Source organism: Pelodiscus sinensis, chromosome 19 (assembly GCF_052426305.1).
Source record: "Pelodiscus sinensis isolate ZL-2025 chromosome 19, ASM5242630v1, whole genome shotgun sequence".
Classification (NCBI taxonomy): domain Eukaryota; kingdom Metazoa; phylum Chordata; order Testudines; family Trionychidae; genus Pelodiscus; species Pelodiscus sinensis.
Window position 1 is genome coordinate 23,566,938 of NC_143070.1, and position 17,225 is coordinate 23,584,162.

A 17,225-nucleotide genomic window follows, 5' to 3' on the forward strand; every position below is an offset into this window, starting at 1 on the left:
CCTGCATGGATGGCGGCCGAGGCACAGACGTTTGACCAGCCCCACACAGCTGCCGTCCGCCAGGCACGCCAGGATGCGGTGCACATCAGAGAGGCCCTGGTGCACATGTTTGCCCAAGCCCCGTAGTAGGGTCACCTGGGTCTCCCCAGACTACTGGCTTCTATCCCATACCCTTCCCCACCCCCTCCCCTTACCTTCCCCCAATTGTAAAGCGTCAATTCAAAGCACGTCGGCCGTCATCGTGACTGTTCGTTGGGTGCGTCGGGCGTAGTTAGGGTTTTTCTTTTTAATTTAGGCTAGGGTTTAGGCCACCATCGCCTGTCCCGAAGAACAGGGAAGAGGATTCAGGGTTCGTGCGGAAGGCTCAAGTCAGGGTACCTGATTCTAGTTGTCTTCGAGGGATCTCCTGGCTGTTCCTCTCCCAAGGCCCGGAAGGACCAAAGGATTGAGGTGGCCAGCTTCGCCGTCATCTTCCATCGAGGGATCTCCTGGCTGTTCCTCTCCCGAGGCCCGGAAGGACCAAAGGATTGAGGTTGCCAGCAACACCACCAATCATCCTCCCTGTGCCTAGACTATGTTACATAATCTTTAGTGTGCATCTTTTAACCGTTCTTGCTTTGTTATCTATGTTAAATATAGTTTGTGGTTTAAATTTTACTGAAAAGTCTCAGTATTTATTTATACACCACAAACCAATGACCACTTAAAAAGGGACCCCCGGTGATAGAATACAGAATTTGGTGTCCACAGTTTGTAACCCTTTTAAATTTAGGTGGCTAATTGGCATCTCAAATCATTTCTTACAGTTACCCTCGAGTAACACAATAACCAACTCAAGAATCAACTGAACAACAGACTTTTTATTTACAAGGGGGAGGGGGGAGAGACCTTCAACTAGGGCGGGGTGGGGGAAGAGATCTTCAGCTGGGACGGGGAGGGGGGAAAGACCTTCAACTGGGACAGGGAGGGGAGAGAGACTTCAACTGGGACAGGGAGGGGGGAAAGACCTTCAACTGGGACGGGGAGGGGGGAGAGATCTTCAATTGGTCATGTTTCCGATCCCCAGACAGGACGAGCTGGGGATTTGCCGTGTCTGGAGCCAGAGTCACCATCGCTGGGGAGAGAGAATCAGGGCGTGAGGGGTAGAGCTCAGCCCTGGGGTTAGCTGGAGCCATTTCTCACCTTCCCCAGCAGCCCTGTTGTGGCTGGGACAGGCCTGTGCCCCAGGGAGCTGCCTCTGCCCTGGGCCCTGAGACTGAGCCGAGCTGTCACTGCAGCGCCTCGGCCTGGGCAATGGGACCCGCTTCATCAGCTTCTCATTTGTGTGCAGAGGCTGCAGCCTCCTGCCCCCCAGCTCGGGCTGCTCCACCCCCCAGGGCCAGGCCCAGAGCAGGAGGGTTCAGTGGGGGGGAGGGGGCAGAGGAGGCAGGTTCCAGCTTTAACCCCCAGAGGGAAACTCCCTCCCCTGCTGCAGCCTCCACCCCCCGCCCAGGGCACAGAGGAGAGGGGGCAGCGCGGGGGAAGAGCCGCCTCACCCCAGAGAGCAGGGCCTGGGCATTAGTCACCCCCAGGGCAGTGGAGGGTCCAGGGCTCCTCAGGGCAGCCGGGCTCAATGTGGGGAGCCCAGCTCTGGCTTCTGGCCTGGCCGGGGGCAGGGCTCTGGGGAAGGGGATCTGGGGTGGGGTCACTGGGAGGGGCCAGCACAGGGCAGAGGCTGGTGCCCAATGAGGGGCTGCGCTGATCAGCTGCCCCGACACAAAGCGCAGCCCCTGCCTGCAAAGCCCCCTGTCTGCAAACTGTGCCCATAGTGAGAAGTGGGGGGTCCGACCATCCCATTTCTTAAAGGGGCAGGACACGGCCGCTCGTCCTTCTGATCCAATGCCCCTGGGGCTCCTCACCGCTCAGTGGGCAGGTTTGGGGCTCTGCCTGTCATGGTCGCTGGGGGTTTGGTTGGTGACTTGAGCTACAAGCTCAGGAAGGTGTTTTCAGTCTCCACTTGATACCTCACCCTGTTTGAAAGCTCCCGGGGACTTTCCTCCTGCCCTCTCCAGTGCAGAGGGCAGCGTGTCTGGTGGGGGAAGGGAGAAGAAAGGTGAGATTTCAGGAGTCCATATTGCCCACAACATCCCCAATCCTAACACACAGACCTGAGTTTTCATTACAGCAGACACACACTTGGATACGTCTATCCTGCAGAGAAGACTGAGGCTGCCGCTGTCAATTTCCAAGGGTTCAAATTAGCAGTCGAATTTAGACAGCTCATCAAACTGAGGGGCATTTCTGTCGGTGCCGGTACCCCTCATTTCACGAGGAGTAAGGGAAGCCGGAGGGAGAGTGCTCTTCCCTCCACTGCCTGCTGCGTGGACAGCGCCAGCAAGTAAGTTATGCTACTTCGACTGCAGCTAGGCAATTATGGTTAGGTCCATAAAAGGCTATTTACAGTATGATGGGGGCAACTTTGGCTACGACAAATCAGGAAAGAGATCTTGGAGTTATCGTGGACCGTTCTCTGAAAACTTCCACACAGAGTGCAGCGGCAGTCAAAAAGGCAAAAAGGATGCTAGGAATTATTAGGAAAGGGATTGAAAATAAGACCCAGAATATTTTACTGCCCCTGTATAAAACTATGGTACACCCACATCTTGAATACTGTGTACAGATGTGGTCTCCTCACCTCAAAAAAGATATTTTGGCCTTAGAAAGAGTTCAGAATAGGGCAACTAAAATGATTAGGGGTTTGGAACGGGTCCCATATGAGGAGAGGTTAAAATGACTGGGACTTTTCAGTTTAGAGAAGAGGAGACCGAGGGGGGATATGATAGAGGTCTATAAAATCATGAGTGGTGTGGAGAGGGCCGATAAAGAAAAGTTATTTATTAGTTCCCTAAATAGAAGAACTAGAGGACACCAAATGAAATTAATGGGTAGCAGGCTTAAAACTAATAAAAGAAAGTTCTTCTTTACACAGCGTGTAGTCAACCTGTGGAACTCCTTGCCAGAGGAGGCTGTGAAGGCTAGGACTATAATAGAGTTTAAAGAGAAGCTGGATAATTTCATGGAGGTGAGGTCCATAAAAGGCTATTAGCCAGGGGATAAAATGGTGTCCTTGGCCTCTGTTTGTCAGAGGCTGGAGAGGGATGGCAGTAGTCAAATCGCTTGATTGTGTCTTTGGTCCACCCTCTCTGGGGCACCTGGTGCTGGCCACTGTCGGCAGACAGGATACTGGGCTAGAAGGACCTTTGGTCTGACCCAGTACAGCCGTTCTTATGTTCTTATGTTAAGTTGTGTAGCTTAATTCGACTTTGTCCTGCAGTGTAGCCGTACGCTCACGTATTTAATATAAAAAGGTCTGAAGCCTCCTACTTCATCCCTCATTCAGGCCTCTCCCAGCAAAGGAACCAACCTCCCTGCAGCCTCACAGCCAGCCAGGACAGTCTGTGAAGAGATTCGCTTTCTCCTCAACATCCCCTCCCACCCTGCAGGCTCCACTGGGATTGGCTCATTCAATTCTTGACATTTGTCACAGAGCCTGCAAAGACTTTGATCTCAGAGTAACTTCACCCAGTTGGGTCCTTTTGACATGAGCGGAAGGTTCAGAGTTTGCCAACTCCTGGCTCTACCTGTGAGCCGTGGGGTCTGTGTACTCAGCGTCTCCACAGAGAGCAGCACGGAGCTGGGCGTGTTTCTGTCTGTGTGTCGGCCATTTTGTGCTCTAATGTCACTGTCATTACAAAGCAGCTTTTGGAACAAATCATAGAATCATAGATTACTAGGAATGGAAGGGACCCCAAGAGGTCATCGAGTCCAGTCCCCTGCCCTCGTGGCAGGACCAAATACTGTCTAGACCATCCCTGATAGACATTTATCTAACCTACTCTTAAATATCTCCACAGATGGGGATTCCACAACCTCCCTGGGCAATTTATTCCAGTGTTTGATCACCCGACAGTTAGGAAGTTTTTTCTAATGTCCAACCTAAACCTCCCTTGCTGCAGTTTAAGCCCATTGCTTCTTGTTCTATCCTCAGAGGCCAAGATGAACAAGTTTTCTCCCTCCTCCTCATGACACCCTTTTAGATACCTGGAAACGGCTATCATGTCCCCCCTCAATCGTCTCTTTTCTAAACTAATCAAACCCAATTCTTTCAGCCTCCCCTCCTAGCTCATGTTCTCTAGATCTTTAATCATTCTTGTTGCTCTTCTCTGGACTCTCTCCAATTTCTCCACATCTTTCTTGAAATGCAGAACTGGACACAATACTCCAACTGAGGCCTAACCAGAGCAGAGTAGAGCGGAAGAATGATTTATCGTGTCTTGCTCAGAACGCACCTGTTAATGCATCCCAAAATCATGTTTGCTTTTTTTGCAACAGCATCACACTGCTGACTCATAGTCAGCTTGTGGTCCACTATAACCCCTAGATCCCTTTCTGCCATACTCCTTCCCAGACAGTCGCTTCCCATTCTGTATGTGTGAAACTGATGGTTCCTTTGGAAGTGGAGCACTTTGCATTTGTCTTTATTAAACTTCATTCTGTTTAATAAGGTTCAATGAATCACCTGAGTGTCTGGGATGGCAAGTGGGCGCCATTCTCACCTCACAATTCGAAAGAAACTTCATCTAACGAGGAACCAAATGACCAGCATCGGTCTCTTTACATGGGCCCTGGCGCTTCACTCGCTCTCCCCTCCCTCATCCATTCTCGGTACCTGTGAATTGTCTCAGTGTCTCCGACAGTGCAGTCGTTTGCTGGGAGAAACCCCTGACTCACTCGTCCAGTTCAGGAGAAATCTCCTCTGGCGGCTGGAACGGCCCCGTCTCACACCTGGGGAGAGACAACGTCACATGGGGACACTGCACCGAGTGACTCAGTTCTCCAGCTCTGGCCAGTGAGTCGCTGCTCTGCTGGGCCTGGAGTTCGAATCCCTCCAGTTCTCCCAGCCCGAAAGCAGGGGCAGCGCAGCCCTTGGCCCTGCAACATCCCCTCAAAGGTCCCATGAACAGTCTGCAGCTCTGGCCTGGGGAGACCAGCTGGGGGACAAAAGGGGAATTGAGTCTCCACGGCCAACTCACCCCTTGGCCCCCAGGCGCTGAGGGGCAGGAGGTTCCCAGGGGAAGGGCTGGAGGAATCTACCCACTAGGGACTAGACTGAGACACCAGCTCCCCCCTCTCCAGCCCATTCCCACAGGTCTCCAAACAGCCCTCGGGTGGGACAGACTCTGGGTCCCTGCTGCCCTAGGCTGAATGTGCCCAGTGTCCAGCACTGACAGGCCCATGTCCCACCCCACAGCCCTGAGGCAGCCAGTCCCCAGGGAGGTGACAGCTCTAAGAAACACTTGAGCTCAGACTGTGCCCTGAATGGGGAATTCCAGAGTCTGCTGGGCCAGGGGAGAGCTGCAGGCTGACGCTGATCAGAGATTTGTGCCCAGCCTGTGACCTTCCCCTCACATCTGGCTGTAGGGTCCTGGGGAGATGTGGTGCCAACATCAGCTCCAACCTCTTCCCCTGCGCTGGGCAGTGTGAGGGGAGCAAGAGACACCTACCTGCTCAGGGTGCTTCTCACGTCCCCATCCGACATACAGGGAAGGGATTTTGGATACATGGAGAAGAGAGGCCCCAGGGCCATGGATCCCCTGAGCGAATGGGGCTTTGCCATCTCCAATAGGTCTGTGCCTGTGACTCTGCAAAGCACAATAGTCACTCACATGGCAGCAATGCACCCGCCGAGTTACACCCAGATCTGACGGCTGGACCCCAGCGCTTGTGATTCAGGAGCCTCCCTTCCCTGTGTGGGGAGCTGGGACGTTTCTCCCTCAGTCTCACCTGCAGGAATTCACTCGCTGGCTTCTGACACGTCCCCTCCAGCTCACCGATCCACTCGCTGAGACGGGAAATCTGCACAGAGAGTTTCCTGACAGTGTCAGTCTGGATGGGCCACAATCTCCTGCCTCTTGGCTTGTGTCTGTTTCTGTGTGAAAACAGGGAAAGGGCTGGTCGGGGGCATGGGCAGAGCCTGAGAACCTGTAATACCATCTCTGGGTATTAAGCTGGGGCATCCCTCAGGTTCCCCTTTGGCCCCGTGTCCCACTGGAAGGGACGGTTCCCTGCAACATGTTCTGTTGTTCACGGGCTCTGGGAATTCAGTCCCAGAGCATCAGGGGGCAGGACTCAGCACCAAGGTTCTCTTTAATAGTCTCCATCCAGGTGTGGAAAAAATGTCTATATATACTGAGGCATGTGCAAATGTGTACCACTTAGCTGTGGACATTGTGCTAATCTAGCTGGGCAGCATTTGAATTTCTCCTCCTCTGCCACCCAAGCACTCAGTGTCCTGGGAACACTGCTCAGCCCCACCCTGACACAGATACCCAGGGAGAGAACAGAAGCAAACCTGTTAATGCAGCAAAAGAGCAGACCCAGCAGACAGCCCTTCCCAGGGACATGCAGGTCACTGGAGGAGGGTTTCTGGAAAAGCCACAAGGGCTGGACATTAACTTATCCCCTGACATGGCAGCTCAGGGCCTGTCTGCACATGGATCTAACCCAGCAATCCATGGTCATGGAGCAACTCGCCATCCCACCTTCCCAAGGCCACACAGGAGCCTGCCTCCAAACAGCCCCTCCCCCTGCTGGCCCATAGCCACAGGCACCTACCAGATACTCCTGACTTCTCCCCTCTCCTGTCGCTTTCCATCCCAGCAGCTTTTCTCTCTCTTCCCGCAGAGCCTTCAAATGGGCCTGGATTTTCCCCTGAGGAAACAGAAATGAGCCGGGAGGTTTCATTGTGAGGCTGAGAGGGGTGGGGAACGGGGCGTTTTCCCACTCACAGCCCCAGTCACTGTTGGTCCCAGTCGCTGTGTGACATCAGGGACCCCAAGGAGATGAAACATTATTAATACAGCCTGGGAGTGTGTCAGAATTTGACTGTTTCCAAGTCAGCTTGAGTCTTTTTAGTAATTAGCATGAGATCTCATTTATCAGAGAGCTCATTATCAGGCACAACCCCTATCCAGCCCTGACTCTCACACTGGGGGCCATCAATACGTCTCTGTTTGGGAAGATTTAAATAACTAAGTGGTACCAATCCCAGAAGCCTCAGGGTTTAAAGAGGGGCTGTGGACTGCACTGGTTGGTCAGAGCTGGGCTAAGCACCAGGGCAAACCCATCAGTTACAGAGAGGCTCAGGGCATGTCTACATTGCAGGATTTTTCCAGAAAAATGGCCATTTTCCTGGAAAAACGACACTTACGTCCATACAGCTATTGCATTCTTTTGACAGAAAGTTGAAAGAACAGAGGGGTTTTCTGACAGCGGTAAACCTCTTTCTACAATGAAGAAGCCTTTTTCTGAAAAAGCTTTGTTGGAACAAGGTGTGTGTGGACACAGAAGAGAGTGGTTTTTTGAAAAAAGAGGCCTTCAGGAAAAAGCACCGGTGGCCACTCCGTCCACAGTAATCACAACTGAAATGCGAGATAGCGTCCATTCAATGTGGATCTTTTGAAAACGCAGAGTTGATGGAAGGCCCAGCATGCCGGCTTGGGCATGTTCTGTGCTCTGGGGATGGGCCAGTGACTCCCTTAATTAAAAGGCTGATTTCTGTTCAGGATGGTTGGGTTTGCCCCAACGCTGCCCTGCAGTGGCAACGCCCTCTGGGCAGGTATCCGCTGCCTCAGTCCCTGGTACAGCTCCCGGCAGCAGTGCATTCTGGGAGATTCCCACAGGCTGCCTGGTGGGACTAACAGAATTCTAGGGCTAGAAGAGACCTCAGGAGGTCAAGTCCAGCCCCCTGCCCAGGGCAGGACCAATCCCAACTAAATCATCCCAGCCAGGGCTTTGTCGAGCCAAGACTTAAAAACCTCTAGGGATGGAGACTCCAACCCCTCCCTAGGGAACCCATCCCTGTGCTTCCCCACCCTCCTAGTGAAATAATTTTTCCTAATATCCAACCTAGACCTCCCCCACTGTAACTAGCACAGGTCAGACCAGCACCGGGCAGCTCCAAACTGGGGTAAGTTTTGCTCCAACCCAGTCTGATCCCAGTGGTACCTGGCATGGCCCTGTGCTGCCTGGAGCCCTGTTGTGGGTGGATTCAAAGCCCACACAGCATCCAGCCCAGCCCAGATCTCTGGAGGAGCCCAGGAGTTCAGCATCCCAGTGGAAAACCTGCTGGGCCTTTATGAACACATCTTTCCCTCCTAAGGGCCATGCTTCATCACTGTAGGACTGATGCTGAGGTAGCACCATCAGGTAGAGACCTGGAATGAATCGAGGAAGACCTGTTTTAATCCCATTTTTATCACTGAACTATTGACTGACCCTGGGCAACTCTTGGTGCCTCAGTTTCCCTCCTTGCCTTTGTTTGTCTTAGTTATGCTGTAACCTGCTCAGGGCAAGACTTGTCCCTCGCTGTGTTTTGTACAGGGACCAGATCTCCTCTAGGGTCTCTAAGGGCGACTGTGATGCAAATCCAGGTAACAACAACGCATTGTTAGACAAATTCATAACGGCAACAAGAGCCTGGAACTTCCCCTTTTCCAAGCTGCAGGCAACTGGCTCAGATAAGTCAGTGGCAGCTCTTCTGAGTTACGACCCAGCCTCCACTGGGAAAAAAGAGCTTTTAAACCTAGCTGGGTTCCAGAAGGACTCAGCATCTCTCAGGGAAGTTTCTAACGTCCTGCAGCTTTAAAGACTTGAGCTTTTGCCTGCGATGCCAGAGCACGGATTTTATTACAAGATTGAACTGACGTTGCTTGAGGCCTGAACTCAATTTGTATAGTTTGGAGAATAACATGAGAATGTCCGAGCTTCATTCCAGCCATTGCTCTGGGGTGGGGCTGGGCAAGAGGGGGTCAGGGTGCAGGGTCCCCCGGGGAGAGAGCACTACCCCAGCTCTCTGTCATCCAGCAGCTTGGGGCCAGGTGAGGAGCCTCACCATGGTCACTGCAGCTCCAGGGGCCCAGCTGGGAGAGGGGTACGTGCCCCCTGGCTCAGGCAGGTCCAGGTTTGTCTGCCCCCTGCACTCCCCAGCCAGAGTGAGGAATGCAGCAAACTGGGCATTATCCCCTCACGCCCTGGTGAAGTCTCCAATGTCTCCACAGGAATGTTGGGGGGGGGGGGCTTCAGCCCACCCTTCCTAAAGGGCCCATGGGTGGGGAGAGGGTTGGGACACGGGCAGTCCCAGACAGAGAAAGGTGTGTGCCCCCATCCAGCCCCGTTCACATCCCCACTGAGTCTGTCTCTTATCTGTATGGTTTGATGAGAAGCCCCCATCCCAGGCTCCTCCCATTGCCCTGGCACAGCCAAACCCGTGTGGCTTTAAGTTACAATCAGAGGAAGCCACACGCTGAATGCCATGGCCCTGGCTTTCACTGCTTAGTGCTTGAACAAACAGGCGAACACACAGACACGGGCAGATAAACACTCTCAACTAGACAGTAGATTCAAGGTGGCAGCAACTCCCTACCTGGTACTCCTGGGCCGCTTCCTGTACGGGCAGCACCCTGTGAGCGTGGTGAGCCTGGGACAGATGGCAAATCACACAGATCGGAGTCTGATCCTCGTCGCAGAACAGCTTGAGAGCCTCCTGGTGCTCCCCGCACACCCCCTGGTGCTCCCCTCCTGCTCCCTTTGGTGCCTGCAGGCTCAGCCGCTTGACTAGTTCTACTATGTTTGCCAGCTGCCTGGTGGGCCGGAAGTTTCTCTGCTGCACAGTTTCTCTGCACTGCGGGCAGGTGATGGCTGGGCTGGGTCCCTCCCAGCACTGGCTCAAGCCCCGGCAGAAATTGTGCCCGCAGTCGGTGATCATCGGGTCCGTGAAATACTCCAGGCAGAGGGGACACGTCGCTTCCTCCTGGAGACTCTCCACGGGGCTCTCTGCAGCCATGGCTGCCTCTGGGCTGGGGAACAAGGTTAGTTTCACTTTCCTGAGCTCACACTGTGTCCCGCCCTTGACAGCAATGGGGCGTTTCCCTTCCTGGAACTGACTCAGGCTGTTTGCTGAGCTGGAAAGGCCCCAAAGGAAACAATTCAGCCCTGGAGGCTTTAGTGAAAAATGTCCCACTAGGGCTCTGGTCCTAAAATCATCACCTAGGAGAGATCGCAGAACCTTGCTGATGTGCTGGAAAGGTTCTAGCTGGGGGCTGTAGGTTATGAGCTGGGGCCTTCTCTTGCTTTCCTGCTTGGGTCTGTCCTGTAGCACATGACTTTTGAGGCACACAGACCCCCTGCAAGCGCAATAGGGGAAGAGGATGCCGATGTCCCTGTAAAACCCCAGTGATGCTCCCTCCACCCCCAGCACAGGGGCTGGAATGTGCCCAGAGCCAGGTGGTGGTCCCAGCAGCAAATGAGCAGAGCCCCCCTGACTTGGGAGTGAGCTAAACAGAGACATGAGAATGTGCATTTGTTCAGGTCTGTCCGTGGAGCCGTTTGCTGGAGCAGCCAGGCTGAAAAGCATGAAGTGATCAGAGCCAGGCAGCACCAGCAACACCCTGTAGTCAGAGACCTTGCAACTAGCTGCAGGAGAGACGAGGGGCTTTCTTCTACACATAAAACAGTCCAGGGGGTTTGTTTCTTTCCAAGGACTCACTCTGGTCACATTCCCAACCTGTTTTCACTACTAAATGAAGGGAAGTTGCACAAGGGCGCAGGGAGGACTGGACCCCCCGGGTCTCCAGCACAGACACCCCAGGCCTTAGCTGCTCAGCCCAACTGCCGAAGGGGTGGGGGGGAGGTAGCACCAAACCCCTGCTCATTGGTGCTTCTGTCCCTAAGAGTCCCACCCCAGCAGAGCAGCCCTGGGAGCCCAGGGCACAGATATTCCACTGGTGCCTGGCCAAGCCCTGCAGTGCAGTGGCTGCAGAGACAGATTCAAACCCTGCAGCAGGGTGGGCGGGGGAGCCAGGCAGCTCCCTATATTTTGTGTTTGTATTGCGGGTTGGTGATTGGGCTCCCCAAACCCTCAGCCAGTCCTGGGGGGGGGGGCACAGGCTGGGGGCTGCTCGAGGCTCCCTGGACCCCCTGCCCAGGGCAGATGGGGAGTTTGGGGCTCCCCATAATAGGCGGGGCTCCCTAGGCAGCTCTTCCCACGGCCCAGCTCTGGCTTCCAGCCTCACTCTCCCTAACCCCATGATCCCTCCCCTCTCAGCCTGATTCCCCTGCAACGCCCCCCTCCTGCCCGCAGTGCAACCCTGCCCCCTCCCATCCTCCTTCGGCCCCCGCTGCCCCCACATCCCTGTGCCCTCAGTGCACACAGCGACAGAGCAGCAGCCTCGCCCCCTCCCAAAGGAGACGCAGACTGCGGGGGGGGGGAGGGGAGTTAACCCCTTAGTTCCCGGAGCCGCACTCGCAGGCCGGGCAGGGGCAGCCCCAGGGACGCGGGGCCCAGCTCAGGCTCGGGGCAACCCCTGGGGAGCGGGGCGAGGGCAGGAGGCAGCGACTCCCCGCGCCGGGCGCTGCTGGGGGGGGGGGGGCTGCCGCTCACACGCCGCTCACACGCCGCTGCTGCCTCCGTAGGACGCCGGACCGAGCCCGGGACAGCTGCACCCAGCACTCTAGCCCCTGCCCGCCTGCGCACTAAGTGAGGGCAGCGGCCTCAGCAGCGGCTACTGCGCATACTCCGCTCGGGGGGCCCGTGCGTGTGCAGCCAGGTGCGCGCGGGGCGGGGGGCTTAGAGCCAGAGGATGCTGGGGGGGGGGTGCGGGGGAAGGAGGATACGGGGGAGGGGTTGCACTGCGGGGGTCGTGGGGCAGAGGGGAGCGGGGGGGGGGGTTACAAGCTCCCTGTGCAGACAGGGCACTTTCCCTTGCTCCCGCTTCCCCCTCCCCCCCCAGCGCCGCGCGATCCTCTCTGCCCGGGTGGGTCCGTGGGGGGGGACCCGCGGGCCCGTTCGCAGCGCGGCAGGATGCGGGCGGGTCCGCGCGTGGCTCAATCTGCAGCGCCCCTTGGCCCTAGCGCGGGGCCCTGGGCTTCCCCCCCCCCCCCCCCACCCGGGCCCCCAGCGCAGCAGCTGCTGTTAATGCCGGAGCGTGTTTCCGCGGGCAGCGCAGACCCTCGTTCGGTGTTTCCCACAGAGCCCCGATCTGTGTCTGTCTGGGGCTCGTGGCTTTTCCTTTCTCAGCCTCCTCCAGCCCCTGGTCTTTCTGCTCCTCAGTTACGGATAACAACTCCCTGGGATTGCCAGAAAACAAGCCGCGTGTGTGTGTTTAATACCAGGAAATTCTGGACCGCACTTTGTTGCTGACAGTTTCAGCAGTGCCCCGGGCCAGTGCTTCCGTCTGTGCTGCAGCTTCAGATCTTTGCTCATTGGGCCCATGTGATGTCCAGGCTGACAGCTTTCCTGGGGCGGTTTCAAAACTCCTTCCCTTTCCTTTCATCCTCCAATGGGGGTGGCTTTTGCCAGCTGCTGTTTTGCTTCTCCACCCAGCACTTTAGGGCTTTGTCACAGGTCACCACTTGGGTAGATCTTGGATCCCAAATACTCACTATGGGCCAGATTTGTAAATGTGAAAGCAACAGATACTTTGGAAAATCCTTTTGTAACTGACAATGTATTAAAAACCCTTCTTTCCCTAAAAACCAGTGGTGCTGTAGCACTTTAGAGACGGAGAAAAAAATAGGTAGTAGCATGAGCTTTCAAGGGCACAGCCCACTTCCTCAGAGGAGCAGTGGTCCTATGGCAGTGGGTTGTGCCCACGAAAGCTCAGGATACTAGCTATAGACTTTTGTTAGTCACTGAGGTACTACACAACCATTCATCCTTTTTAAAGTTCCACACTCATACGGCTCCCCCGTGAGACGTCTTTCTGTAAGCAATTCCCTGTCCGGCAAACACAGAAGTGCGCACTTTACTTTCCTCTTACTTTATGTGTTGCAAGTATAAATGTCGGCGGGTTTCCACATTTATCTGTACCTCTGATTGCACGTTTTAATGTCACAGATTTTCATATAGGTTATATCTACAGTTATGATACATTTGCTTGGTGCTCTTTCTGACAAGCCTACACTGCTGTGTTGCCAGAATCCAAGATTTTGAAACTAATAACCCTTCTTTGCATTGGCTGGGTGTCTGGCCTAGTGCTGACCTGGCCCTATCTCTCTTTTCCCCCTTTGTTTCTACAGGAGAATAGTTGGTGCTCACTCGTCACTCGTAAAACAGATGTTTTCTTAGCACTGAGGACACAGACTATAATGCTGACTCAGATGTGAAGTTAAACATTTTTATGACACCTCTGATCCAGATTGTGGGGCTAACAGTGCGACTTTGCGTCTAAATGGCTGCAGCTGCTCATATATGAAGTTGTTACGGAAAAGCAGTTAATGCATTTGAAACGGAAGGAGGTAGATGGTTTTCTAGGACACATGCTTTGTGGAAATACAGGATTGCTAGGGGATAAATGGATTAAATGTGACATAGATGAGACCGGACTACAAGATCTAATGATCCCTCCTGATCTTATGAATCTATGAATCTTAGGATCTCCTTGTGTAACCATTCAGCAGGTGCGTTCAATTTTAAGCATCTGAATGGTCCCCTTGATTTCACTTAATCTCTGCTGGTTTAGTTTTGATGAGAGGGACTAGGTCTGGGCTGCAATTAAATGAATGAAGTGGATTGAAATACAGGAGCCTAAGTATAGACACCTACATCCATATTCAGGCAGCTGAATTTACGACTTGTTTAATGGAAACTCTGGGCACTCGGAACCGAATCCCATTGTTACAGGTGCAGTAATATTGAAACTCAAGCCAGGTATTGAGAGAAATGAATGTGGTGTTGGGATCTAACTTGTGTGGTGTTAGGGAATATCTAGACTCAACGTTTGCCCAGAAGGATAGTCTAGCATGAGCATTACAGGGGAGAGTTTGGGGAGAATGGGGGTATAGAAAGGATTAAAGTCTCTTCTGAAATGTCTCCAATTGCCCTTCTCCCCCATGTCTGTCTCCAGCTCAGCCTATGGCCTGCAGAGCCAGGGACAGGTGTCTCTCTGAAAGGAACAGAAGGAGATTGACAGGTGGTGGGTCTCAGGAGTTGTATAGCTTGTTGCAGGATTTGAACCGGCACAAAAAAACCCTGTTAGATTTTTAGTCTAACTCCTTAACCACTCAGGCATCACAGCTGTGAACTCAACAGTGTTCCAGGGCCAGGGAAACTGGTAACTAATCCCAGTGCCCAGGCCTGATGTCACCTGCCCCACAGAATTCACACAGCAAACCTGGCTCCCCGAGCACAGGGGGAGGTTGGGTGCTCATTGCTAGGCCGTGGGGTGAAGCATCAAACCGGGCACCTCCTATGGGGCCAGTGAGTGTTGCTGTCCCTGCTGACCAGACAGGGACATGGAGGCAGGGAGAGGTTCACTGCATTGGCCAAGGTCACCCAGCGAGTTAGAGCCCAGCTCTGCCGCCAGCTCCCTGCCCCACCCACCGACGTGCTGACTCCCTCTCTGCCATGGGGCTGTTTGCATTGGCCTCTTCTCTCTGTAGCCAGGGCTAAGGCTGTCCGGCAGGAGAATGTGACCTGGCTCCCTGCACCTGGGCCCTGTCTTTGTAGCAGGGACAGCAACAGTTACAGGCCCCCAGGAGGGGGCTTGGTTGAACTTTCAGCCTTCGCCTTAAAAACATTAAAAGCATTTCCGGAAAATCATGCCAGTCTATACGTAGCCTCTCTGCTTCTTTCAGAGATACGCCTGGGGTGGTGTCTCATGCTAGGTCGCTGGGGTGCATGTTCACTGCACTGTATCTTGAAATAAGATACGCAATATGAGCTATGCAAATTGTGTATCTTATTTCAATGCTATTTCAAAATTGCTTATTTTATCATTTGGCGCACAGCACCAAATTTCAAAATAACGCGCTATTTGGAAACATCCCTTACTCCTTGTAGAATGAGACTTACAGGCACGTCGGAATAGCGAGCCTGAAATAATGTGCTTCCTGTGAAGATGTGAGGTAGCTATTTTGAGATACTCTGGTATCCCAAAATGGTGTTGCAGTGTAGATGTACCCTGAGAGTGCACTTAGGTGGACCCCTTGGGCAGCAAGAATTTAGGCCATTAGTCTCCTGGAACTGAAAGGGACCTTGAGAGATCATCAAGTCCAGTCCGTGAGAGCAGGACCAAGCATTGTCTAGATCATCCTGACAGGTGTCTGGCCAACCTGCTCCTAAATATCTCCAGGGATGGAGATTCCACAAACTCCCTGGGCAATTTATTTCAGTGTTTAACCACCTTGATAGGCAGGAAGTTTTTCCTAATGTCCAACCTAAACCTCCCTTGCTGCAGTTTAAGCCCCTTGCTTCTAGTCCTGTCCTCAGAGGCCAAGGAGAATAATTTTTTTCCTTCCTCCTTGTGAGACCCTTTGAGATACTTGAAAACTATCTGGGTGCGTCGAGACTGGCAAGATTTTGCGCAAAAGCAGCTGCTTTTGCGCAAAAACTTGCCAGCTGTCTACACTGGCCACTTGAATTTGCGCAAGAGCACTGACTTTGTAATGTACAAAATCAGTGCTTCTTGTGCAAATACTTTCACGCTCCTGCTCGGGAAAAAGCCCTCTTGCGCGAGAATACTTGCGCAAGAGGGCCAGTGTAGACTGGGAAGGACTGTTTTGCACAAAAAAGCCACAATGGTGAAAATGGCCACCGGAGCTTTCTTGCGCAAAATCACGTCTAGACTGGCCACGGATGCTTTTGTGCAAAAGCACTTTTTGTGCAAAAGCATCCGTGCCAATCTTGACACGCTTTTGCAGAAATACTTTTAACAGAAAAACGTTTCCATTAAAAGTATTTCCGCAAAATCATGCCAGTCTAGACGCAGCCTCTATGGTCAACCCAATGTGGGCAAGATGAGAGTCCAGACATAAGTTCCTTATACTACTGGAGAAGGGAGCTGGGCAGGCTTGGCCCAGGGCCCAAGTCCCTTTCAGCCCCCCGCTGGGCTCAGTAGTCCCCTGTGAACAGAGGGGACTGTATTACTGCCACTGTAAGATCACAGAAAGAACACGGGGATTCCCCTCAGCACACTGACGCTATGTCTACCCTGCCTGTTTTCTGCAGAAGAGGCAATGCAAATGAAGCGCTCAAGAATCTGTAAACATTTTTGAGGAATATGGGCTCTTGTGCAAAAGGGGTTTTTTTTTTGTGTGCAAAATGGACCCATCTACACAGCTTTTTTTTTTTTTTTTTGCACAGAAACCTCTTCTGCAAAAAGCATCGGAAGAGAATATGCAAACGAAGTACGAGAAGTTGCTAATGAGCGCTTCACTTGCATTGCTTCCTCCACAAAAAAGAGGTGGCGTAGACATAGCGTGAGTCTCTGTAGCAGAGCACCTGGGAAGAGAGAACAAGCCCTTTGCCCCCCGCCCAAGAGTCAAGCCCAATCTTTACGGAATGTGTGGTACTCAGTGCGGTGTTCAGGGGGCTCCTGTTCTCTGCTGCCTGGTCAGAATGCCCCCAGCCCTGCCTTGGGACACGCTTCCATACGCTGCTCCTGCTCTAGTCAGAAGGTGCAGGGGGATGAGAAAATTAGCAGCCACGAGGCGTATTATCTAGGTATGTCCAGAAAGGCCTGGTGTGACTACGGGGACAAGCCTGCAAACAGCTGTGTGAGGGCAGTCAGCTGGCACCGGGCAGAGCCCATCACACCAGTTGCTGTTTGCTGGATTGGGGCCTACGTTAGGAAGAAAGAAGTGGGGCTCTCAACACAGTCACCTGCCCCGCCTAGCTCACATGTGCCCCCGTGTGCTGCGAACTGGTGCTGTCACTCCTGCCTCCCTTAACAGAGAAACTCAAAGATGCCTGTTCCAGTGCAAACAGACAATTGTTAGTGCTACCTGCCTCGTCTCTTTTAATACATGTGTTGTCATCACAGGCACTCGCAGCTTCCTGCTGCCTCAGGCCTGGATTTAGCCCCTTGTTTGCCTTTCCGGGTAACCGAGCTCTTCCTGAGCAGGGAGATGGGTTACTTGGGGTTTCCAAAACACATAAAGGATGTGGGAGCACAAATCTCACCAAAAGCCCAGGGAGCTGCTTACGCCCCCAAGTCCCTTGGGTGTAGATACACGACAGCTGCAAGGAAGCCAGATGGCACCAGTGCCACTGTAGCCGGGGAATGGTGTAGTCATTGCAGCCTGGGCTCTCCAGTCTTCCGGAGACCCAGGTTGGCACTGGCTAGCTGGGGGTCTCTGCCACGATGCTCAGCGCTGAATTTTAACAAGGAGCCTCTTTCTCCCAAGGG

At 53.5% G+C, this 17,225-nt stretch overlaps 1 protein-coding gene across 11 annotated transcripts; it reads right to left on the reverse strand.

The window, feature by feature from the left end:
• Positions 1-259: 259 nt before the first annotated feature.
• LOC142821509 (uncharacterized) lies at positions 260-11,164 on the reverse strand. Of its 11 annotated transcripts, none has more exons than XR_012898254.2 (6): positions 9,464-11,164; positions 6,655-6,750; positions 5,824-5,895; positions 4,709-5,681; positions 2,009-2,068; positions 260-1,114 (listed from the first exon to the last, which is right to left on the reverse strand). XR_012898254.2 is itself a non-coding variant. In XM_075912654.2 (5 exons), exons 1-5 carry the CDS (start codon positions 10,544-10,546, stop codon positions 4,819-4,821), a joined length of 1,395 nt encoding a protein of 464 aa, XP_075768769.2. In that variant the 5' UTR covers positions 10,547-11,162; the 3' UTR covers positions 260-4,818. The 11 variants fall into 11 exon arrangements, 4 of the variants coding, with proteins under 4 accessions (XP_075768769.2, XP_075768768.2, XP_075768771.2 ...); XR_012898256.2 differs by having other exon boundaries at positions 260-2,068; positions 4,709-4,824; positions 5,544-5,681; positions 9,464-11,162; XR_012898250.2 differs by having other exon boundaries at positions 260-2,068.
• Between the last annotated feature and the right edge of the window lie 6,061 nt (positions 11,165-17,225).

What these genes read in the sequence shown, in the direction of transcription:
- LOC142821509 (XM_075912653.2), bottom strand. Translation starts at nt 10,546, where the DNA reads ATGTGTAGAAGAAAGCCCCTCGTCTCTCCTGCAGCTAGTTGCAAGGTC. An exon ending in AAGCGGCCCAGGAGTACCAG is followed by an intron (nt 6,751 to 9,463) that starts GTAGGGAGTTGC and finishes CTGTTTCCTCAG; the next exon opens with GGGAAAATCCAGGCCCATTT. An exon ending in GGAGAAGTCAGGAGTATCTG is followed by an intron (nt 5,896 to 6,654) that starts GTAGGTGCCTGT and finishes CTCTCTGTGCAG; the next exon opens with ATTTCCCGTCTCAGCGAGTG.